General features: G+C 47.1%; 2 protein-coding genes across 5 annotated transcripts; one reads left to right on the forward strand and one right to left on the reverse strand.

The window, feature by feature from the left end:
* Positions 1-7,732: 7,732 nt before the first annotated feature.
* LOC104534424 (cytochrome P450 2C20-like) lies at positions 7,733-13,916 on the reverse strand. 4 transcript variants are annotated; one of them, XM_010185508.1, is made up of 9 exons: positions 13,718-13,916; positions 13,210-13,372; positions 12,575-12,724; positions 12,078-12,238; positions 11,509-11,685; positions 10,867-11,008; positions 10,289-10,476; positions 8,991-9,132; positions 7,733-8,325 (listed from the first exon to the last, which is right to left on the reverse strand). In XM_010185508.1, the coding sequence occupies exons 1-9, from the start codon at positions 13,895-13,897 to the stop codon at positions 8,144-8,146; spliced, it is 1,485 nt and encodes a 494-aa protein (XP_010183810.1). In that variant the 5' UTR covers positions 13,898-13,916; the 3' UTR covers positions 7,733-8,143. The 4 variants fall into 4 exon arrangements, with proteins under 4 accessions (XP_010183810.1, XP_010183809.1, XP_010183811.1 ...); XM_010185507.1 differs by having other exon boundaries at positions 8,144-8,325; positions 12,575-12,752; positions 13,226-13,372; positions 13,718-13,897; XM_010185509.1 differs by having other exon boundaries at positions 8,144-8,325; positions 11,509-11,676; positions 12,069-12,238; positions 13,718-13,897.
* Positions 13,917-18,263: 4,347 nt separating this feature from the next.
* On the forward strand, positions 18,264-23,498 carry LOC104535957 (zona pellucida sperm-binding protein 4-like; the record flags this gene model as incomplete). The annotated part of the gene is given in 12 exon segments (XM_010185511.1): positions 18,264-18,305; positions 18,704-18,812; positions 19,165-19,286; positions 19,365-19,467; positions 20,029-20,169; positions 20,172-20,183; positions 20,572-20,759; positions 20,942-21,039; positions 21,341-21,471; positions 21,677-21,866; positions 21,942-22,089; positions 23,420-23,498. Coding segments are annotated over 12 exon segments (1,363 nt in total), but the record flags the coding sequence as incomplete, so codon positions are not given.
* Between the last annotated feature and the right edge of the window lie 440 nt (positions 23,499-23,938).

A 23,938-nucleotide genomic window follows, 5' to 3' on the forward strand; every position in this document is an offset into this window, starting at 1 on the left:
TTTCAGAGCAATGGTCAGGAGGATTAGAAGTCTCCTCTTTTCTTTTTTGAAGTAAATAAATTGGAAGTCGACAGTAATTTTCATGTAAAGGACATTCTTGTCTCTCCTGATGTGACTAGCACACAAACTTGCATACTGATCCATTTTTGCAAGGGACTTGAGGCAATGGCTTTAAACCACTGTACAATTGAGACAAACAGCCTGTTTCTCTGTGTCTTGCTATGGATTTCTGTATTTCCTTGCTACTGCATTAGACACTTCCGTTTCCAAATATGACAGTCTTAGGATCTCCCAAATCCTGCATTTTGTAGTGAAAGGCAGCCTCAGTCAGAGGAGAGCACAAGTGCCCGGTGCCCTCCAAGTCACCCGCTGGAGATTTAAGTGCAGAACCAGGCATTTCTCTCAGTTAGAGGAGAGCACAAGTGCCCGGTGCTCTCCAAGTCACCTGCTGGAGATTTAAGTGCAGAACCAGGCATTTCCTTAAATAAGGGCTTACTTATGTGGTCTGTCCACTAGTGTCCCACTCTGAGAAACTAAGTGTTCGAGCCTGGTCTGGAACTGTAATTGAATAAGCTAGGAAAAACATTACTACTCAAATTGGGGGCTATCAATCATGTTATTGTGAGTAACGAACAGCTTCCTAGCTGGCAACTTAAATGTGTAAATAGTCAGTTGCACACACAAATATAGTTTCACAAATAACTTAAGCAGAGAAAGTTGACCATATGTAAACATGTTAATTGTGTGGCTCCTTCTATACAAACTTCCATTTAACCTGCATGTACAGTCCTGGAAATAATAAAGAAGTCCATTAAGTGCACTGTCTTCAACCAAGAAGAAGGAAATAAACTAAATGTACAGCTTCAGAGAAGAGGCAGATATGAAAATGCAAGCTCAAACATTAACAGGTCAGCTGTTCACAAAGGTGTGTTTCAGTGAGTAAGTTCAAGGAAGACCCAGTAGGAAACTGGGATGATAAATGTCTCTGCTATATTGCATCCCCAGATGGCAGCCTGAGTGCTGCAATACCTGCATCTCTGGGGATTTTGAAGGAGATCCTTTTCACCCCAACACCAATTGCCTGCTGTGTCTGCATGCGCAGAGGCATTTCCCAATATCTTTGGTCTTGTAAGCTGAGTTGTTCAAAGGTTACACTTCCAATACAATGTCCAGATCAACGGCTTGTTTCTGAAGGCCATACTTATAAATCAGCCTTCAGCTGGGGTCTGCAATGGGAGGATGAATTCTGTGTCTTTCAGTAATATCATCCCCTCTTAGACTTTGCTGTGGATTATGGTCCTCAACACACAATGATGTGCCCTGCTCCTAGACTCAACCAAAGCTCTCATAGTTTGATTGCTTCTTGAGTCTTCCTTCTCCATAACGTACAGTATCCAGACTTTTCTTGGCAAGCTTTCACTGCATTCATGTCCTTGTTCTGAAGTAACCAAGCCCTCCTCGGTGCATGGCAGAAAAGCTGCCTGCAGTCAGAAAACTGACAGTTTTCTGCCAGCTGGCTTTGTGGATGCAAAGAAAACGTCTTTCAGCCTTTTCCTGTCACCTTACAGAGCACCAGTTTCAGTTCCAAGAAAGACCTCAACAGCTTTGCTCTTTCACTCCAGTTTATTTAATTCTTACCTGTTTCTGGGTCTGACCAGGATTCAGGAATAACATTGAACCTAAGTGTGTTAAAAGAGCTTTTCCATACAGGTGTGCATACTACTTGCCCCTGGATTATAGGAGAAGAGAGGCTCCTGCACTGGTTGTCCTGATAGCTCGCCTCTGAAGATAAGCTTCTCTGCAGTATGATTCCCAACACTGTCACCACCATCGACCCCTACAGGCAGCCTCAGCTGCCCACAAAGCTCACTTGTAATGAACCCAGTATTGCTTCCAGCAGTAGAGCTACAGCAGCAAAAGAAATTAAGAGCAGCTTTCAACTCTCTGCAAGTCTTTTTCTGTATTCCTCCCAGATGGCAAAATCTCTGCATCCCAGCTAACAGACAGACAGCACCTCTAGTGCCGAATAGTTCCAAATATGTCCCATTCTATATGTGGAAACAATTTACTCAGGAAGGAGTTAATGTGTTTCTACCATTTTCATCTGTCCTTGAATCGACAGAAGCAGGCACATATGACTAGTTTGGGGCTCAAAGGTTGCAGGGGTAAGTCCTTGCTATTTTACAAGTTACCACTGTACTTCAGCTCCCAAGCCATAGTGGGGTTTAGCAGCCTTGCACTTCCTCACCTGGGAGCTGTTAGGGTAAATGACAAAAATGATCAAGCCCTGACTACTCAGAGGCCCTGTGTGGTGTCAACAGTTCAGGCAAACCAGTTCATGTTTCCTGGTACCACTTTCTTCAATAGCATGGCATGGGTTTTGTTTTCTCTGGAGTACTTACTGTGCCTTCCCTGTTCAGCTCAAAGGAGTCTATTCTCATGCCATCATTTCCAGTCAATTCAGAAGCACCCCTCCCCACTCCAACACCTGGTCAGGGGCATCTCCCAATTGCTAATACTCACTTCTGCTTTTCTTCTTTTTTAATTTATTTTTTATTTCCCTGTAGGAGACAACAGAGGTTTACAACACAACTGTAACTTCAGTAAGTACGCTGCGTAGGATGAGAATCAACTGACTGCTCACCATCATGTTATCTGTAGGAGCTGGGGGTGGGATTCTGAAAGAGAAATTGCTGTTTTTGTGGGTAAGTGATGATGCAGATCTTCTGAGAGACTGTCCTAACGCTGCTGATACTACATTATAGCAGTAAAGACAGGTGAGATGTTTAACGTACCGAGATTCCTGTCCTTGTACCTGTTTTCCTGTTTATTTAGAAATGAGCAAATCTAAGTAGAGGTGACTTTGCTAAGCCTATAGTGCAGCTGAACTTTCTTCCTGCTCCTTTGGCCAAAGGGAGTGGGACTGTCGTTTCAGATTTCATTTCTGTTCTCTCCCAGTGAGAGAGGGGGTGACGAGGGGAGCAGGTCGTTGGCCATCACAGCAGTTATCAGAGTTCTTTCCATGTCCTGCCACTCAATTAAGAAAAGTGTGACTGCTAATTCTTTGCTGAAAACCATGGAATTCCTTTCTCTGTGCACAAAAAGTTGTGGACATGCACAGATCTGGGCTTTCTAACCCTACCTTTTTGCTTGCTATACTATGAAATGTAGTTTCTGTTCTGATGCACAGACCCTTTCTCATTCTGCATCTTCTCAGCCAGGGTCCAAGGGCATTTAACTGCTGAGTCATCCAGCCAGGGATCAGTTGCATTTTTCTGCTGCATTACAGGCATTGCATATGATCAGTTCAGCCACAAGCTGCCTCTGAATGAGGAAGGGCAGTTTTTCAGGCTGCTGAGTTGCTGAAAGATGGCTGTAGATGTGGGTATCAGTTATGGTTGTTTTTCATTAATCAGAGCATCTGTTAGCTGCAGGGGCCAGAGAAGCCCTGGCTGACCTGTGGCCTTTGAGGAGGCTCTTGAGCTCTGGCCTGCACCCCACAGCTCTCTGGTGTGGATGCTGGGTCCTGTGGTTCTCAGCTGTAGCAATATTAGCTTGAGATGACAGGTAGCCTGGGAGAGGGGAAAGCAAGTGAGGCATCTGCCACCATCACTGCCTGTGTGGATTTCCTCCTTCTGGAGCTGCCTTATCATTTGGAGCTGAGTGTGCCATTTTGCAATGTCTAGTAGAAGCCAGAAGGGTTTGGTTTGGGGAACACCAGGTTTTCCAGTGCCCTGCATTGCATAACTTGCATCTGCGAGCCAAAGCACTGATTGATCCTCCAGGCAAGGCTGTGCAGGCAGCTGCCTCCAGCTTCATGGCAAGGACAGAGTAAACTGTTGCAAAATTCTTTTCTCAGGGATTCCTATCCCCCTTTATGTTGCGTTTCCTTCTGAAACCAGATTTCTGTGACACATGTGTATTATCTATTGTGTATGCTTTGTATATGCTTTTTCCCAGCCTCAAGCCTCTTTTTGAGGAAAAACATATATTTCTTTCATTCAGTCAGAGCCATTTTTGGAAGGACTGGAATTTGGATTCTTGCTTATGACTTGCAAGTACAGGCCATGACTTCAGGGTGCTCTGTGTGTTATTGACCACATGCTGTTGTTGGAGTCTCGCAACCTCTCCCTTAGACTCTCTCTTTGCTTGCTTTGTATAAAACACTTTTTTTGACAATGTTCTATAACCATCTTATTTCTAGACTTCTGCATATACAACTGAGAGCACAACTGTCAAGGCACAGTGTCCTTCTGGGGTAAGAGTTTGCTTCATTATTTAATGCAACTGATTATGTGAAATGTTTTCCCTCTGAAATCAAATCTCTGCTTCGCCTGTCCATCCCAGTGTCCAGTACAGCTGGGCTGGATGCCACTGTTTTGATCCAGGGCTGCGGTTTTGTTCCTCATGTTGGCTTTTCTTGCTGTTGTAAGGTAGCTACTTGCTCGGCTACTTAGCACAGAGTTAAAGGATCACACTGCATGTGTTTGACCTGACTGTCTTTTTTTGTATGTTAGTATGAGCCCTGGGTGGTTGGAATAGCCGCAGGGATACCCAGCATTCTGGCCTTCATCCTTGCAGTCATCTTGGCGGTGGTCTGTGTTCTCCAGTGGAAGAACTTCAGATGGTATCAGGTGACTACCTTCCACCTCCTGCTTCTTCCAAGCCTACACCTCCACAACAGAAACCTGCTTCAACACCCTCTGCAGCTCTCAGGAAGTTCAGGACCACATCGTTGGCACTCATACTGTCTCTGCTCTGTCTCTCAAAAGCTGGACCTCAGCCTACAAGCTGAAGGTTCATAAGAATAATAGAGAAATTCATGCGAAAATGTTGAAGGGGCACTGCCAAGTGGTCTGTTAACTAGCAGGAGTTTTTTAAAAAGCCAAACTATTGCTACTGTCCTTTAGTGAATTTCTCTGCCATTTCCCGCAGGAATTCATTAATTTAGGGATCCTTTCACTTCAAAATGATGTTCCTTACCTCCAGAAATGCTGACAAAGTGTTTTATAGTATGTTCAGTTTGGTCCCCTTTTTCCTCTGTTCCAGCCCATGGGTTGAGTCTTCATGTTCTGCCTACCTCCCCAGTGCTGGGGTAGAGTTAGGAGTTTCTGTAGCATCCTGCTTGCTTCCTCTGAGGTGAAAAAGTCACCTGCACCATCAAAAAGACAGTTAACGAGGAAAAGGAAGAATGCCATGAAGGATTCTGGCAGGCAGACATTGACAGCTCTACCTAAAAGGGCCCTTTCCTTCCCCTGCCACTTTACAGATGTTTTTAACCAGCTCTAGTACTTGCACAGGTCTTTGTTTCCTTGCTTTAGAGACGAAGATATAACAGTACCAAGGGAGATGAGTTCTGTGTAGTTGTTGGTTAACATAATATTTTTTAATTTCTTTTTTGTTTGTTTGTTTTCTGGCGTAAATGTGAAAGCGAGGGTTTTGCCCTGTGTTAAAAGACCAGAGAGGTTTTGGATGTTCTAATAAAGGCAACACTCAGCCATTGAGGTTTCCCCTCTCTCTACAAGGCCATTCTCATGGACAGGCATCATGTTGACCCTGTGATTGTTCCAAATGAAAGAGGGGTGTTTGTTGTTTTCTTTTCATTTTGGCATCCAGCTTAGAATATGTTGGATATTATCTCCAGTATTATCTCGTGTGGCTGTTTATCCCCTGAGTATGTCCTGAGTTCTGGAGCTGTTAAGTAACTGAACATTTTCTCCACTGCCCTGTGCTTCTTACGCAGTTGTTTGTGAATTGTAGGTAGGTGTTGTTTTTCACTGTTTTCTTCATAGTTTCGGATGAATCACCTTCCCAGTGGGCAGGAAGAACATGAATATGAACGAACCCCTCCCAACCCTGCAGATGTAAGTCGTCTCTTAACTGATACTCAACATTGCACTAGTGCTGCTGAGAGTGTTACTAAATGTAGGACTGGCCTTAAGGGTAGCCCTAGACTAATAGCCCAATAATGGTATTCTCTTTCTGCATGCTTACCTGAAGCTCCTAGATGACTGCTGTTTCTGGTTGTGTGTCTGTCTATTTGATGCTATCCTAGATGAGAGGCCAGCAATGGCCTCTCTAATTGTTTTAGAGTAGACAGGCATTAAATCTACATCCTGCATAGACAACCATGGAGGGACAAGGAGGGATGAACCTGAGATGTGAGCATATATGACATTTTCTTCAAAATACTGCTAAAATTTCCAAAAGGAGGTGGGAATTCTTGCATGCTGTATTCTCTGTGGTACTCACAAGGTCTCTGCATACCTTGTAACAACCATGACAAAAATTATATTTTGCCTCTAGGGCCATTATATGACCATGCAGAATACAACAAATGTGTATGCAAATGAAGTTCAAGGCAGACACCACAGACCAGACACCCAAATGCAACCAACTCCCACGAGGACGAAGAAGCCTAGAAGTGAGATACCTGTACCAGAATCCATTTATGAAAACCATCCACCCCATTACTGAAAGAAAAGCACCAAAAACTGGCTGTGACCAGAAATAACTGACACAATAATTTTACTGGACACCAGGGGTCACACAGTTGCAGTTTACGAATAAGAGAGTTTTCTCTTCGTGCATACATGGAATTCTATGGAGAACTGGACAAAGAGACTTTGAATGGTGGAAGAACTTGTTTGCAATGATGCCTCTGAGATACGGAAGCAAAATCAGACCCCCCTGGAGTACTCCAGCTCTCTGGGACAGATGGTTTTGCTGTCCTCCTAAATTAATTCATTATAATAAAGAATATCTAAATCCTTGCAGTGATACTGTTGGTAGAAAAAAGCACCCAGAGAGTTGGTTGGGGTCCCCATCACTCAGGTGCCTGAGATCCTCGCAACAGCATGCAAAGACAGGGATGCACTCTTCGTTTGGCAGAAGGAGTCCAAACTGTAAGTGAGATTAAGTGATATGCCCAAGAAAACTGGAAGGAGAATGCAACTCCAGCTGCAGAACTTAGCCCCTATGATGGCAACTTCCCTTATTTCTCAGCTGTTCCTTATCTGCAATGGCCTGTCACTCACACTGTTCTCTGCTCTGTACCTTGACATTTCAGCTGAGAGGTTGGGTGGGAGTGTGGTTCAGGCAAGGGACACCATCCAGAGAAATTATCTCCTCAGCAGCCCCCTCGTGATTCATGTGAGGATGCTGAGTGGCTGCAGTGACAAGGTGGGGTTTTGCTGGCAAATGCCTTGGGGATAGCTGAAGGCCTGAGGGAGATGGTGGGAGGAGAACAGAGAGGAGGCATAGGGAAGGTGCTCCCAGCCTGTGGAAAGAATGGGATACAGTGTGCCTGAGAAATGAGAAGGGCCCCAGGAGCAGCCAGAGTTCCCATCGAGGGAGTGAAGGCAGACAGAGCTTCAGCCACTGAACTGGGAGGGGTAAGTGCTTTCCTCCAAGAGGCATGCTGCCGCTATCCTTCATCCAGCTGTGGGCAGGAGGATTGGCAGCCCCAAGAACGGCAGATAAAGCTGCTGATAGCCCCCAGGCTGCAGGACTCCCTTCCTCACCCACACTGTGAGCCTTCCTGACTGGTGGTGTGCTACAGCTGGCAAGAGGCTCCTTGCAGCCAGCAGCATTGGGATGAAGCAGGCAGGACCCTTGCCCCAGAAGGGAGAGCCCTTCCCACAGAGTGCTGGCCACAGATGCTGCAGACCTACTTTGCAGCAGAGCAGCAGATGTGAGTGCTGCCCCAACCCAAAGAAAATAACAGCTTGAATCCTCATAAATGGATTTTTCTTTATTGGGTCATTAACATACACACAGCATTACCCATCTGCGATGCATGCTGCTCTTGGTGGGACACATACTATGGGAGAAGCAGGTCATGGGCAGCAATGGGAGCTGTGTTTGTGAGAAAATCGACTGTTTGATGCAGCTGCTGTGCTCAGTGAGCCCATGGACAGAGTGTCAGTGCAACAGGCTGCAGTGTCACCCAAGGCCTCCCTGCCAGGTGGTGGAGCAGTTCTAGGAGGCTTTGAAGGTGTCTATTTTGTGCATGTACTTGTGTTTGGGTTGCCTTCCTGGAAGCCTTGGAAAGGTGGGCCAATGCTCCTGCCATCGGCTTTAGTAAGGGAGGTGTAAAGGAATAACCAGGCTCAGGACACCATGGAGATAGGTTTTGTGCTTTTCAGCGAGGTATAGCACAGAGCTTGTAGACAGGAGGTACGTTGCCTGTCCCACTCAGCGTTGGGGCTATGCTGAGTTCCTGGGGGTCGACGACAGCCTTCAAGGTAAAGTTCTGCAATATGGTAACTGTGAATAAGAATATTTCCATGCGTGCCAGGCCCTCTCCAGGGCATATTCGCTTCCCTGGAAGTGAAAAGAGCAAATAACACTCAACAAGTGTTGCCAAGCAGACCAGAGTTTGTACTAAGCTGAAGTGTTGCACCGTTGTATTTACCAGATGCAGCCACAGCAGTGAGATGACTGTCAGGATTACTTAAGGACATTTGCAAGAGAGGAAGGACCCTTGGAAGTTTGGTTGGGTGTGTGAGGGAAGAACAGGAGCAAGAGAAGTCTTAAACATAGAGGAGGCATCACAGAAAGCAAGATGAGAGAGAGCAAGGTGACATAAAGCATAGGTGAGAAAGTGGAGGGCTGGGGTTATTGGTACGTGGGTGGTAGCCTGAGAGGTACATAAGAGGTGCTGGGCAAAAGTGGAGCTACCACAGAAGGACAGGTTGGTTAAGGATCACTTTAGTGGTTGTGTAGGAAGGTGACAGGCTTTTTAGAATGTGTCAGTGGATCCCATTCATGTCATCGTCAACTCTTAGTAGGAGGTGTGAGATGCCATCAGGACAGAACAAGATGAGAGATGCCACAGGTAAAGGGAGCAGCAGGGAGGAGTTATCCAGAGAGAAGTGAGCCCCAAGGAAGCACCATTGGGACCATGCTGGGAAGATGAAGTGGGAAAGCCAGTGTGGTCCCCAGAGGAGGAGGCTAACGGAGAACGAGAGAGAAAGCCTGTGCTTTACCTGCTGAGAAGGGCATGAAGAAATCACTCTTCCTAAAGGTGCCGCTCTTGTTCAAGAAATGTCCAGGGTCGAACTCATTTGGGTTTGGAAACTCTTTACTGTCATGGAGGACAGAACTGAGGATGGGATAGATTGTGGTGCCCTGAGGTAACACAAGGAGAAGAGCAGAACATGAAGAGGAGGTGAGTTAGATCACTTAATTCAACTGCCGGCCAAGACTGAGCTTCCCAGCACAGCCCTACCAGTGCCTTTAGTTTCCATCTGGGGACCCTTCCTTTGTGGAGGCAGCTTTAAGGAGACCCTGCTAGATGTCACAGCAGGGACAGTTGGCTGCTCTTCTTGAATGTTTCATCTCACTTTCAGACCATTTATCCTCACCTTACTCTGGTCATCTGGGGATACCCACCTAATTCTTCCTGTTTCTTAGTGTTTCACAATAACGAACTCGTAGATGCACTCTGTTCCTTCTTTTCTATGAGCCCCCAAAAGTGGAAATGAAGCTGTCTTCCCCTCTCCTGACAAATTTATCCTGCCATGATCCTCTTTCTTTGTTCTTCCTGACCAGCCATTGATGGGGGAGTGGGATAAATAATCCAGCAGTGGTGACACAGGAGGCCTCTGCTAGAAGCTGAGCAATTTCTCAGCTCCTGCCTTTTGATTTCACACAGCTGAAAATCAAAATGCCAACAGCCCATGTGCTGGTGTTCGCCTGCTGTACAGAGTCACCTGGAATAGCAAGGACCATTGCTACAGCAGGCCAGGCCAGGGGTTGCTGTAGCCCGTCAGCCTGCCTCTGGAAGTGACCAACAGTGAATGCCTCAAGAAGTGTGTAATAACAGGGCAACACATTTTGCTTGTTCCCTTGGATGCAAACATAACCTCCAGCACTTTGTGGCTCAGGGGCTTTCAGTGCTCGATAGCCACCAACTGACTTTGCTTTCTAGCACATGCATAGGCTGTCCTGGATGGTGGTGGTAAGTTCCACAGCTTTGCTGCCTTTTGTGTGAGGAGTCACTGCTTTGTTTTTTTTGTGAACCCACTTGGTTTCTGCAGATAGGTAAAGCTGTAGAGCAAGTGAGCAAAAGTGTTGGGCAGAGCTACTGTTCCAGTCTTGGCCCATGGAGTGGCAACAAGGGATTACAAGTGAGCTACAGGAATCTGAGGATAAAACTTTCACAAATAGCTGGGTGACAACAAGGTCAGGCCACACCATTTCTGGCTGCTGGCTTGTAACTGACAACCTAAGAGCAAGGACGCTGCCACCCTGTTGTTGAACTTGAGAGAGCTTGCCCACTAACCTTGGGAATGACATACTCTCTGAAGGGAGTATCTTTGGTCACAGTGTGGGGGAGACTCAGGGGGATGAGGGATATGAAGCGCTGGATTTCATGGACCACAGCATCTGTATAGGGCATCCGTGTCCGGTCAGCCACACAAGGTTTTCGTGATCGTCCTACCACCTGGTCGATCTCCTCTTGAACTTTCTCTGTCATGAGAGGCACAAACCATAAAATGGGTAAATAAAACCAAACCTACCTAAGCTGTCCACAGATCACAGACTACAGGAGCATTGATGTTGGTTTAGGTGTTGACTAGAACACAGCTCTATGGTGGCACATGCAAAGAATGTCCTCCTAGTGACTTGGCTAAATAGGAGTACTGGGAGATAAAGATGTGGACACAGTCAAGCTCCTGGCTGATGATGATGCCAGTGAAGCTTAGGGATCTCAAACGGCCATCCTGAGGAATGACAGTGCAAGGATTTTGCCCATTTGGGTAAAATAGAGAGAGGAGAAAAGCTGGGAGAAGGATACGTTGTTAGACACATGCCCAGCCCAGGGAAATAGCTAGAGAGGAAAAGATCACAAACTGGTACCTTGTATCTTTGGGTATTTGAGAAGAAGCAGAAGTCCGTATCTTAGGGTGGTACTAGTTGTCTCTGTTCCAGCAGTGAACAAGTCAAAGCTGGTGGTAATCAGGTTCTTCATGTGGAAACTGGAATTTGGGTTCTCTTTCTCCTAGGGAAAAGGCTGAGATGTTGCTCTGACAGAGCTGAGAAAAGTGGCCCTATCTTCTGTCATCCCAGGCCTTTCTTTTCACCTAGAGCTGTTGCATTTCTCTGCTAAGATTGCAACAGCCATCTGGGACATTGCAATGCTGTCTTTGTGCAGTAAGCTGAACCTCAGAGCAAATGGTCCATAGCTGCCTGTTTGCCCTTGCTGTGAACTGCTTTCCAGTGAAAGAACTGCAAGACAAGACTGCAAACGTCCCTGTGTTTCAGTGAGAGCAGATGAAGGTCTTGCTGTCCCAGCAGCTGCAGGTAGTGACTGGTGAGTGTGCAGACCCAGAGTTACAAGCTCTAGCACAGGCAGTATCTGTGGTATTGTTGATTTCTTCCCACTGCACAGCCCAGCTGCCTGGGAAGAGGTCATCTCAATGTCTGAGTTACGTAGGAGAGAGACGGGGCTCAGCATAGGTGTGTTTGGGGATGAGCTGGGGCTGTATGCTGTCTCCTTACCTCCTGCATTTTGCTGAGGAAGCAGTCAATGAAATCCTGAGGGGAGCTGGGTTCTAGGGAGGCTTCGTGTATCTTCACCTCCTCTGACACAAAGGCTTTTAGAGCATCGAATTCCCTGAACATATAGTTGTGTGGGCCAGGCAAGTAATCCAAGATATTTGAGAACATCTGGTAAAGCTGGAAGGAAAGAAACAGGAAGGTCTCTAGCATGACCATTGCCCTATCCTTTGATATTAGCAAAAAGCCTAGGAAGGCCACAACCCTCTCAACTGAGCCAAGCAGAAGGGCTATGAGGCTGGGCAGTCTGACAGGGCAGTAGGGGCTTGCTTAGTAGTAGTAGGAACCTTAAAGGTGTAGAAGAAAGGTGTTCAGGACTAGGGGGAAGCTGCACTTAGCTGGCAAAGCCAACTCCATTGGTGAGGATGCCTCTTGCACATGAATGAATTCCCTCCTGTGCAGCAAAGCATTGATGGGATCCTAGTTAAAGACTGAAATGGGACTTCACTGGGAGGGAGGCCTCCTGCTCCCCTGGGAGAATGTGGCCACTATGAAATGGCTACTGAATGTACCTGTCCCCAGCGGGAGTTCATCATTTCAAAGATAGTGTTCAAGTTGTTCATCAGGGCCAGGAACTTCTTGTCTTTATAGTCATATCGTTTTCCAAAGACAATGGAGCATATGACATTGGAGACAGCACAGCTCAAAGTGAAGGTCGGGTCAAAAGGTGTTCCTGTGATTTCAGGAATCAAACCATAAAGTCAGGATTTCGAGCCATAAAAAAACCCCAAAACTATGGCTACTTATGGCTACTGTGGGTAACCTGATCTCTGGTTGTTAGTGGAAATATCACATTGCAGTCTCTGAGTGACACAGAAGGGTCCTCCAAAAAAAAGAGAGTACATGAATGCAAAATTACTTACTGCTTTGTAATGAGGGGTAGCTGGTGCATGGACCAAACACATGGGAACTTCACTGCTATGCTAAAGACATGGGCTCACTTAATGCAGTCTTTTTTTTTATTCCCCCCGCCCCATCAAACATAAGCTATATTAAAAATGGACCATACCCTTTGTTTTGTTGATCTCTTCCAGCAAGTACTCAGATTCCTCCTGAATCCTCTCTTCGATGCTCCTCTTCCCCATTCCAAAGTTGCGCAAAGTGGTGAGAGCAAACCGCCGGACTTGTAACCACTCCTCGTTGTTGCTAAAAACAATCCCTGCAGAGGAAGAAGGAAGAGGGAAGACCTGGCTTGGGTGTGCTGGCTGTGAGATGAACAGAGGCTCATGGTGACAATGAATCCTGTCCCTGGGAGAGCACTGACATGGTAGTGTCATAGAGTACTGTGGTTTGGAGGCAGTCTGTGGAGGTCATGTAGTCCAACTGCCTGCTTTTGGCCTTCTGCACCACATACTCAACCTCCTTATGAATATCTCATCACTCATATTCGCACACAATTTCCCTTGCAGCAGCTAGTGGCTGTTGCTGCTTGCCCTTTCACTGCCCATCACTGAGATCAATCTGGCTCCATTTCTCTGCTACCCTCTTCAGGTGCTGGAAGCGAGCAATTACAGCCCAAGCTGCCTTCCTTCTCCAGGTGGGACCCACCCACTCCCTGCAGTCTCCCCTTGTCCCAGGCTAATCTGCTGAACACACCCTCAGCCCTTCCATTTTTCTTAGAAGGAGCTCAGGCAGCAAACATACCTAATCCATTGTTAACCCTGTCTCCTATTGCCATGTGTCCTCTGGCCGCAAACTCATCTGCGCGATCAACCAAGGCTTCCTTCACCACATTGTATCCGTGCAGCACCACCACTGGGTCAGAGCCTAGGTGCACTGTGAACACTGGTCCATACTCTTCACTCAGCTGTCAAAATGCAGGAGAGAACATGGCCATGGACCACATAGGGAAGAGGAGTTGAAAAGTGGGCTTACTGCTGCATCCCACTGCAGGCAGTCCAGCCTCATAAACCAGCAACGTCAAGATTTGGTCTTCTCATGATAAGTTTGGGTGAGGAGAGGGTTCCTAGCTATCAGGCCCTGAACAACAATGGCAACAGCAGTGAGGGGGAGCAGCTGGGGTCCTCATGACATTGCTGCTGCTCGGGGATTGCCACTCATCAAGCTATGACCACAGGTTGTCCCCGTGCACATGTCCCACACATTTCTCGCCCACAGAAGAAAGTAAGAGATAAGAAGAAAGTTGCCTTACCTTCTGGAAGGTTTTGGCCAAGTTCTTTGGTTTCACCTGCAGCACGTTACCTAGGATGGGAAGGGGAGCCGGTCCTGGAGGCATCTTTCCCTTTCCAGACTTTCCTTTCCATGCTGCGAAGGAGAGCAGGCAAGCGATGCAAACCAGGAGGACAACAGTGGCTGCTCCCAGGAGCTCCATTTGCTTCTGTGGCTCAGAGGGGAGTGACCCTGGCTGCCAGAGTCCGGGTTTATATAATGAGGGGATATGTTAGCTATGTTAGCTCAATAGTAGGTTTTGGATCACATGGCTGAGTTCATGTTCCTAGTCAATCATTTGTTAGACTGCCCTGTGTTACGAAACTAGGACTTCTCTTGGTGATAATTGGTCATTGAAGACACACCTTATCTCAGACAACTGCAGAGGCCAACAGAGATTAAGAAATTTATAATGTGCTTATGAAACTTGTTTTGTTTCACCTAGTGTTCACTGTTAAAGAAATCACACTAGGGGTGCAGTATTCTGCTGAGGTGAAATTCACTGAAATTCACTGTCATGAGAGCATCTTCTAACTACTTCAGTGCCATTTGAATTTTCTATTCTTCATTATTGATTGTACGAGATCTCAGTGGGGTGAGCCATCCTTCCTTGTTCCTGAAGTCTTTCTGGCATCATCAGTGGAGTTCGTACTGCATGTGATGTGCCAAAGAACATACTGACATGTTCTCAGTGCACAGCAATTGCCTCAGTCTCTCTCTTTCTAGGGGTGCCTGGCCTCACAGGAGGTGAAAGCATAAAATATTCATCTAGCAAGGGCATAAAAGTTTCCAGACATCACAGTAGACAAGAAAGGACTTGCTGGGACTGACAAGACATAAGAAAATGGGACTATACCTTGGGATTCTGACCTCTTTAAGGTCTTCTAAAGGAGAGAAAGAATGAGAGAAGAAGGTAGAGAAGAAAGAAATCAAGAACTTGAGAGCATCTCTAGGGAATGACTTTTTGAGGCAGAGATGCACTTGTGAGCAGCTGGGTATATATTATTGCAACCTGGCAACTTCTCCTTGCACTTGCAATGACCAGAGAAAACCCACCCAACCTACTGCTGGAACCTGGCATGCACAAGCTCCTGTTTTGTTGATGTCTGACTCCAACATGAGGAACTGCTGCCCTGGAAGGGCCTGAGGTGCTTTGGGAGGCTGCAGCGCATGTCTGATGTGTTGCAAGGACTTCAAAAAGAGCTAGAAGCTTCCTGCCCAAGACCTCTCCAGGGGCCTGCAAGGTCCCAGCGGCAGTGGCAATGGCAATTAGAAAAGAGCCTCGGGGTTGTGGCTCTGCCTGTGCTCATTTTGCTCAATCCGGCCATATTGTCTGTCTCTCCTGAGCTGTAACACTTTTGCAGGCAGACAGATCTCATCCAACTAAGCAGAATGTGTTGTGAGGATAGGAGATGTGGGGCTTGGTGGGAATTAGCGAGAGGCCTGGGTGAACCAGGTGCTTGGAGTATGCTGGGTTTGCTGTGGAGCAGTGTGTTAATGTGAGTGTGTCTCCTTCGCTTGGAGCTCCTAGTGAAGGTCTCCATCCCTTGCAAAAGTTTCTTTAGTTTCCCTATGAGTTTTTAAGTCATCCTTGCTCTCTCACACAGGTGTAGTAATTTTCTAGCTCTTTTTAATCTCATCTCACTTCTTCAAGATCTGTACTTGATACTTTGGTGGAAAAACTGAATCTCCAGTTTGGGCTGTTTGCTGATCTGCTGACATAAGCTGCTGCAACATTGCCAGGGCAGTTCATGAAAGTTCATGTAGCTCACCTGATGAAAGTGGTGTTCATGGGACTTTGCACTGCTACATGAGGTCTCTCTTGCCAGCATTCATGACCTTACCACCTTCCCTGTAAAATTCCCTTGTTCCTGGGCCAAGGGCTCAGATCCCAGCTCTGCCTCACAGCTTGCTACATACTTTGGGCAAAAGCCCTGGAACTGGGAATACTTTCAAGATTTCTTATTTTTATCAGGATAAAATCATTGTATTCCAAATATTCCCACCATCCTGGCAGACACACTGCGGATTTACAAGGGAGGAAAACATGTAAGACTAGTCACTCAGACCTTTTCCTGTGGGAAGCCAGTCATGTCACAGTAGTGTCCAAGGGTTTCTGAATACTCGCTTCTGTTTGCAGACGCTGTCGCCTCCATCCATGTGAAAATTCAGGAAAGCTAGGCTGAAACTGCCTTCTCTCCACTTTCCCCAGGAGCTTTGGTTTTAAGTTCATTGGAGGCATGTATTAGGGATATTCAAAGAAAAGGCTACCAGAGTTGTAGCTTTGCCTGTTTTGAGTGCATTGTTCCTCCGTACACTGCCATTTTGTACCGTGTACAGTGCATGGTACAGACCAGACACACAGTGATCCCATCAGAGGCAAACCCGCAATGCACAGGACATTTTGTACTAGTGTTCCTGGCACTTCTTGGTGGTGGTGTTTAATACTTCTTTTTCTTCCCACAGGTCTCTAGAGAGCCTGCTGCAGCCAGGACAACGCCTACACTGCCACTATGTCTGCCCCAGTCTCCCAGGCTCAAAATTGTCAGAGAGAGAGGATTTTCCTGATGGTTATCCCAGAAAGATTTTTAGCTTGTAGGGTTCGTGATCAGCTTCAGGCTAGCAGCCTACAGAGACATTTGCCTCACCTCCCTTTATCCTCTGCATGTCCTGTTTGTGGTGGTCTTGGATGCTAGCTAAATTGGTGCTTACAGCTGGGTCACAGTAATGCATGAGAACTATCAAATGGGTGAAGAAGAGATTTGTGAAGAAGGGAGACTTGCCTGTTTCCTCTCAGCCAGGCTGCTTTCCACTGCCTATAAAAAACTTCTTCCAAACAAAGCATTTCATTTCCATGAATTTCAGGCTCATTTCACTTGCCTCCCATCTCCACATCATCCAACACAGATATCAAGTGTGTGTAGAAATCAGCAAAGGGCACTTCCCTGAAACTGTTTTCAGCATGGGTATTGCTTGGTGGATCTACAGCACACCCAGTGTTGTTTCACATAGAATTATCCTTTGAGTACCTCTAGAGGTTTTTTTCTGTTAGCATAAACAAAGTATTGGTTGGTTAAAGTCTAATGAAAATTATCTCTCTATAGCTTCAAAGTACTTTGTTTATTTGTTATTATTTATCCAATTATCAGCAGGTAATACGGGCAAGTGAAGCATTCACCAGTCACACAGTAGCTGTGAGATTTAAGCAAGTGCTTTTAGTGCTCAGGTTCCACGGAGATGAAGCCTCCCTCCCTGCCAAAGTCCAAATGTTTTTCCCAGGTACCTCTCCATCATGGCTGCCTAGTGCCCAAGCAGGCACTGGGATGAGCACATTTGGTTTGTGAGGGCTGCTCAGAGAGCAGCCATGCAAGCAGCCTGATGTGATCCATTTGCTTCAGTCCTCACTGTGCAGGGCAGCAGGAAAAGTCTTGTACTTTGTGGAGCAGTGCATGAAATAAGCAGTGTGCAGGGTAGGCACGGTGATATTCTTCACCCAGCTGGCCGGCTGGGATCATGGCCTCCTTTACAGCTGCAGGGGAAGAACAGGCTATGGGCTATGGTAGAAAAGCAGAGGAGACACCTGCCTTGGACTCAGCTACTACCCCTGCCTGGTGATGAGGGCTGGCTGAAGGGGCAAGTGTGCTGCCCACTGCATGGTGCTGTGCAGACATCCGGGAGCTGGAGGGTCTGCTGAGAGCAGAAGTGTGGGTGGCTACCAATGAAAGTGCTTTATTAAGGGTCAGGATTAGAAATCCTACTCATCTAACACAGACACCATGCTGGAATGTGTGTGACAATCTAGACCCAAAGAAATAAGCAGATTATGAAAGGTCATGATAGCACATGCCTTGGTATCAGAACACATGCCACTGCTCCCACAGCAAAAAGTAGGAAATAAAAAGGCAGGTGCAAACTATGTGTGCATTGCTTCTGCAACAGTGTAAAGACATTCACACCTCCATTACATGAATGCAGAGACATCTGTATGGGAAGATGAACAATAAAGCTTTTACTCCATGTGCGTTCTGTGGACTGATGTGTGGGTAGGGAGAAGAGTCGACGTGAGACACATTGCAGTTACAATCAGGCAGGCAAAGCTTTCTGTGGGATCACAGAGGCTCCCCTGACCTGTGTTTCAGGCCCATCTTAGGCTTCCAGAGGAAACCCCTCAGCTCTTGGGGGTGGGGGTCCCACCGAGCATATGGTCCTGCTACTGGAACAGTCCAGTAGCTATCCCAGTTATCATAATTATTATGCGCACAGCCGCGCTGCAAATGGGGCTGAAGTCTGCAGCTAGGAGTGCTTAAGGGTTATCACCTCCTTTTTGGTGTTCAAAGTCCCCTGAGCTCCCTAGTTGTCCACAGATTTCATATGGAGGGCTATTTCTGTCCTTCTACGTCAACATCTTGTGTCTGGCGTTTGAAAGAGCAGCACCTTTAAAAGAGCAAAAAAAGCATCATCACTCAGGTTTTTGCAGTCATGCCATGTAATGAGCAATTAGAGCAGCAGCAGGGTACACGGGGAAAAGCATGTGGATTTCCTGGATGGGCCAGCAGTGGGACCAAATCAGGGTGAGAAAAAAGGCTTTCAAGGCCCTCCGGTGGCTCTACAGTAAATTGCACAGATGAGCTTCTTTTAGCTCCGCGATGTGAACACAGACCCATCTCTTGACATAGGCTTAGCTCCTTCCTTAAGGTTTTCTTCAAAAGATGCAAGCAGACTGTGATGGGTTCAGAACCAGGTGAAGGCAATAGAAGGTGTTAAACTGCCGGACTGGGTCCACCTGCACATACCAGGAATCTCTGATACCGGCTGGCTACACAATTTAAAAGGGCTAGGTGAAGAGTAGGCGATTAATGGTCCTTAACAAGAGAGCAGGATGAGTGTTGCAGGGTGGTCTAGGACTGCATTCAGAGCTATTCTCTTTTGGGTTTTTTTTGGTCTCCTTGCTTTGGTTGTGGGGGCTCAGAGTAGGGGTTTATTTGATCTCACTCTGGTGGCCTGTGGCCAGGAAAGCCTGCAGCTCACCTTGCTTCTGGGCTGGGAAGGAAATGCTTCCTTTGTGCTGACAACTTGGGGTAAGTGAGGGTGGTGTCAAGAGGCTTTCTTACTGCTGTATCTTTGGACAGGGCAGAAGTATAGTTGGAATGAGGAGAAAGGGGTGGGTTTTTATGTGAAGTGTTGTCAAACAGCTTCAGCACATCTTGTGTAACACATGGGCTGTTTACATGACCTGGTAATCAAGGGTTTTGGTGGAGTTCTGTGCCTGTATCTAGATGACCTTGGCTGCTGGGTTCCTTCATGTCCCTCTGCTGGCCCAGACACTAATACTGGCTAGGGCCTTGTTTGCTATGGAAAAGTAGGATTGTAGTGGATGCTATCTTCAGTGTGGGATGTTGAAACCCCTGCTGCTGTCTCCTCCTCCCCTAGATACTGAGGGGAAGGCACATGCTCTGCAGAATTACTCTGACTGTGGACTCTGGGTAACTGGGACTCCAGAAGGCTCCAGGAAAGTTTTGGTCTCCTATACTGGCTGCTATGTCTTTGAATGGGTGAGTGACCTTAGGGGTCCTGCTGGGACTGTGGCTACTGCTGCTCTGGGTGCCCTGACTGATGTGGCTCTCTCCCAGGATGAAGATTATCTCATGCTGGCTGGGCTTGAAGGAACAGATGCTGCTGGGCAAAAGTTCCTTCATGAAGAGAAGCTGCTCAGGTGTCCTGTGGACCTTCCTGGTAAGACTGACATCTGCTTGGGAAACCTTGCTTGTATCTTCTGGCTATGAGTGCACTTCCTTTTGGATGGCTGTTCCTAGTCAGTCTGGGAGCTGGGGAAGGGGATTTGTTACTGTGCAGGACACTCACTGGAGAAGGATTTGAACACACACCAACTTGCTGGGGACTTGTGCCTCCTTTGCAGAGTCAGCAGGTGAATGTTCCTTGTGTCTCCTAGCCATATTATGACTGCATGAGACACTGCAAGTTCAGGGATTGAGCCAGAGACTAGGTACAATTATTTCCTTAACTACCAGAGTTGATCCAGAACACTTTATCTTGACAGATCTCGTGCAGTTCTGTCTCCTGTGCATGGCTTCAGGAGGGGTGTGTTCCAAGGAAATGCAGGTCCCTTCTGAGCAGACTTCTCTGCCAGCTCCAGGCCATGTGCTCAATGCTCACCTGAGTCTAACTTCCCTTGATTTGTATGCAGAGTCACCAGGACTACTTCCTCCAGCGTCCTCTGTGTCTTTGTCCCCCTACTTTTCTGCTCTTGCTGCAAACTTCTGCTATTTCTTCCAGCCATGGATGCTCCAAGCAGTAGTGTCTGTTCTGCTGTCCTCAGCCAAGACCGGCTGCCCTGTACCTCCCTGCCTATTAGCCAGGGGAACTGTGAAGTGTGAGGCTGCTGCTATGACTCCAGGGACAGGGTGAAGCCTTGCTACTTGGTAACACAGGTACATGTGAGCAGCTGTCCTCCTTTCCTCCTGAAGGAGCTGTGAACTGAGATTCCTCACTTCCCTGGCAGAACAGGATTGGTGTGTACTGGTCCTTGCAGATGGCTTAGGACTATGGTTTTGGCTGTTAAGAATTCCCTGTCCCATTGAAGTGTCCAGTCCTTTCATGTGTATTGCAACAGATCTGAGTTTATGGCAAGAGTGAGTGTTACTGTTAGATAAGAGTATATAGAGCTGGTTGCACTTAGTGCACTTGCAGTGCTAGTAGCACTGTGCTTAGACCTTGCTTTGGGGATTACAGGCAGGAGAACTTGCAGGACCTGCTGGCCTTGTATTTGCTGTGCTGCTTGTTTCCTGAGCTGGAAACTAATTACATCTTTTCCTTCAGTGACAGCTCATTGCACACCAGGAGGGCAGTCCTCTGTTGCTACCTCTCGGGATGTGACCCTGCCACCTCTCATTCTGGACTCTGTGAAACTGGCCAGTGGACGCAGTACTGTCTGCATGCCTGTCATGAAAAACAGTGCCTTTATTGTGTACCAGTTCCCACCCTCCGCCTGTGGCACCACTTTTCTGGTAAGAGCTGCAGCCGTCACTAGGCTGAAATAGCAGAAGGTTGCAGATGTAGAGCAATCTGATGTGGCTTTGGCTACTTAGTGGCCACTGTACAGACTTCCACAGGCAAAATGCTGTTCTCCAGCCTGGAATTAATCCATCTTGACTTTACTGCAGCCACAGTGCCTGGTCTGTCATTGCAGGTGACTGGAGACCAGGCCATATATGAGAATGAGTTGGTGGCATCCAGGGATGTGAAGACTGGGAGCCTTGGCTCTGTCACCAGGGATAGCATTTTCAGGTAATACCCTGGAGCTAGTATTGCTGGGAGCCACTGTATTCTGTGTCACAAGCTCTGAATTCACAACAGGGCACTGGAGTAGGCTAAGGACTGGTGTATCTAGTGAGAATAAAGCTGGTGCTGATCAGTGACGCTCTGCAGACTCAAATCTGAACTTCAAAGAGAAGTATTTGTTAAAAGGAAGTTTTGGAAGAAAGATTGGGGATATGACTAATTAAAGCAGATATTACATTGCTGTCTTGGAGAAAAGTCACCCTGATATCTCCTAGCTGCCTCATCTGGGGTTTTCCTGTCCTGTCAGGTTACATGTCTGCTGCAGTTACTCCATGATTGGGAGCTTCATTCCCTTGAGTGTTCAGGTCTTCACACTGCCACCACTCCCTGCTGTGTCCCAGTCAGGTCCTCTGACCTTAGAGCTGCATGTAGCCTCGGGTATGAGAGGTTTGAAGAACTTGCTCAAGCCTCTTGGTACAGGGCTCTGGTGTCTGCTGAGTAATAAGGGAGTCTTGATGGGTAAACCCTGGCACCCTTTCCCCGCAATGATTAGAGCTTACTGACATGGCTATAAGGGATGCTCTTGGGTTTCCTATTTTTGTTTGTTCCTGATCAAAAATGGCTCTTGTTTCTTCTGTTCCAGATGAAAGCTATACTTCCTACTATACTGACAGTGACTATCCTGTTGTGAAGACTTTGAGAGACCCTGTTTATGCAGAAGTCAAGACCCGTCAGAGAACAGACCCAGACCTGATTTTGGTCTTGCATCACTGCTGGGCCACACCAAGTATCAATCCCCAGCAACAGCTGCAGTGGCCTGTTTTGGTGGATGGGTAAGTGACTTGTAAATAGCTTTGGGTCAGGGGAATGACTTGCAGTTTTCTTCACTGCTGGCCTTTCCTTTTCAGGTGCCCTTATGCAGGGGACAACTATCAGACACAGCTGGTGCCTCTGAGTCTTGCCTCAGGACTGCAGTTTCCCTCTCATTATCAACGTTTCACCCTCTACACATTCACCCTTGTGCACCCTACTTCTCAAGATACGCTCTCTGGACTGGTAAGATCCTGTCCTTATTGCCTAGCTTACTACTGAGGACAAGTAATATGTATAAGCAATAAGGACCACTTCATAATGATGAGACTCTTGGCCTTCTTGGGGGTGTGGGGGCAAAGACTAGAAATATCCTCTACTGTGAAACAGAAAGGGAGAGGTTGATGTAGGAAACTCTTTATTCCCTGAGGCAAATGTGGTAGAGGTAAGATGCATCATTGGAGGGGTGGGACAGAAAATGAGACTACTGAAAGGCAGGTCTACTTGAGTGCTAGCTTACTGCCTAAGCTGTTCTGTTGAACTAGTTTAGAGTGCATGCTCTCTAATTATGCTAATAGATACTCTCTAAACTAAATTTCTTGGCTAACATTACTTGGAAATAGCTTTAGGTACCTGGGAAGCATCTGGACTTTGAACCATTAACTTCTGAGAGGTTAAGTCACAAAGTTCACTGTGTCTTGTGTGGTCTGCTCAGTGCTCCTGCGATCAATTAATACTCAAAGCTGTTCCCAGCTGTACCTTGTAGTAGTGCTTGGGCAGCTATGACCCAGGTGTCACAGAAAGTGCTGTAATGCCAGATCTGACTGAGTTTGAAGGTGTATGGTAAAGGTATTGAAGCTGCCTTGCAGCAGGCACCAGAGGGCTCCAAGGCTACAGCCTTCATGTGAAGCAAGCCAAAACTATCTTTCTGCCTTCTCCCTTCTATGACCAGGTGCATTGGGTCTGGCTGGGGTGGAGTTAACTTTCCTCATAGCAGCCCATATGGTGCTGTGTTTTTGGATTTGTGGCTAAAACAGTGTTGGTAACACACCAGTGTTCTAGCTATTTGCTGGATAGTGCTTGCACAGCAGGCATCAAGGCTTTTTCTCCTTGCTCTGCTGTTTCTCAGCCCAAAGTGAGTATGCATGGAGTAGGCTAGAAAATGGGAGACAGCACATCTGGGACTGCTGACCCAAACTGGCCAAAGGGATATTCTATGCTGTGTGATGTAATGCTCAGCAATAAACACTGGAGGATTTTGTCTTCCAGTTCAGCTGATGCTCAGACTCTGGTTGGACATCAGCCCACTTGTGGGAGTGGAATGGGTGATTTGCCTTTGCATTTATGCTTTGGTTTTGTTCTTCTCTCTACCCCTGTCCTTCACTTGCCAAACTGTCTATATATCTCCAGCCATGAATTTTCTTGCTCTTTCTCTTAAAAAAAGGCAGGGTAGTGGGAGCGAGGAAGTGGCTGTATGGGTGCCTAGCTGCTGGCCAGGGTCCATGCACCACCCCAGGATATTGCCTGTCTACAGGTACAGCTTGAGTGATTCAAGGCTGTGTCTCATTCTCTCTAGGTGTATCTGCACTGCAGTGCCTCAATGTGCCACCGGTCTGTCCAGGACTCCTGCAGCACCACTTGTCCTGCTAGAGCCAGTAAGCATCCTAGCTTTCCTGCTTCCTCATCTAAAGGGAAAACAAGGGTCTAGCCTCCAGTGTGGAGGCTAGGGTAACATGTAGGCTGTGGACTAGTTCCCTAAAGCCATGGACAGCTTGACAAGGCATTTCCTGCTCCTTTCTGCCAAAAAGGCAGAGGTCTTCATAAGCTCTTAATTCTGTGCTGACTCACTTGGAAGGCTTGGCTTTCAGAGCTTCTCATGTGTTGAAAAGCTGACCTGGACAAAGTTTGCTGACCTTCAGGGTTATACATCATGTCACAGAATCTTAGGAGTTGGAAGGGACCTTGAAAGCCCATCCAGTCCAGTGCCCTGCCAGAGCAGGATCACCCAGACCAGGTCACACAGGAACACGTCCAGGCGGGTTTTGAATGTCTCCAGAGATGGAGACTCCACAACCTCTCTGGGCAGCCTGTTCCA

Source organism: Mesitornis unicolor, unplaced genomic scaffold, assembly GCF_000695765.1.
Source record: "Mesitornis unicolor isolate BGI_N332 unplaced genomic scaffold, ASM69576v1 scaffold13425, whole genome shotgun sequence".
In the NCBI taxonomy this organism is placed as follows: domain Eukaryota; kingdom Metazoa; phylum Chordata; class Aves; order Mesitornithiformes; family Mesitornithidae; genus Mesitornis; species Mesitornis unicolor.

Coding starts and splice junctions, on each gene's coding strand:
- LOC104534424 (XM_010185507.1), bottom strand. CDS start 13,897: ATGGAGCTCCTGGGAGCAGCCACTGTTGTCCTCCTGGTTTGCATCGCT. Junction 12,753..13,225: donor ACATGGCAATAGGAGACAGG/GTTAACAATGGA, acceptor CACCCAAGCCAG/GTCTTCCCTCTTCCTTCTTC. Junction 11,009..11,508: donor TCCTCAGCAAAATGCAGGAG/GTAAGGAGACAG, acceptor CCTTTTCCCTAG/GAGAAAGAGAACCCAAATTC.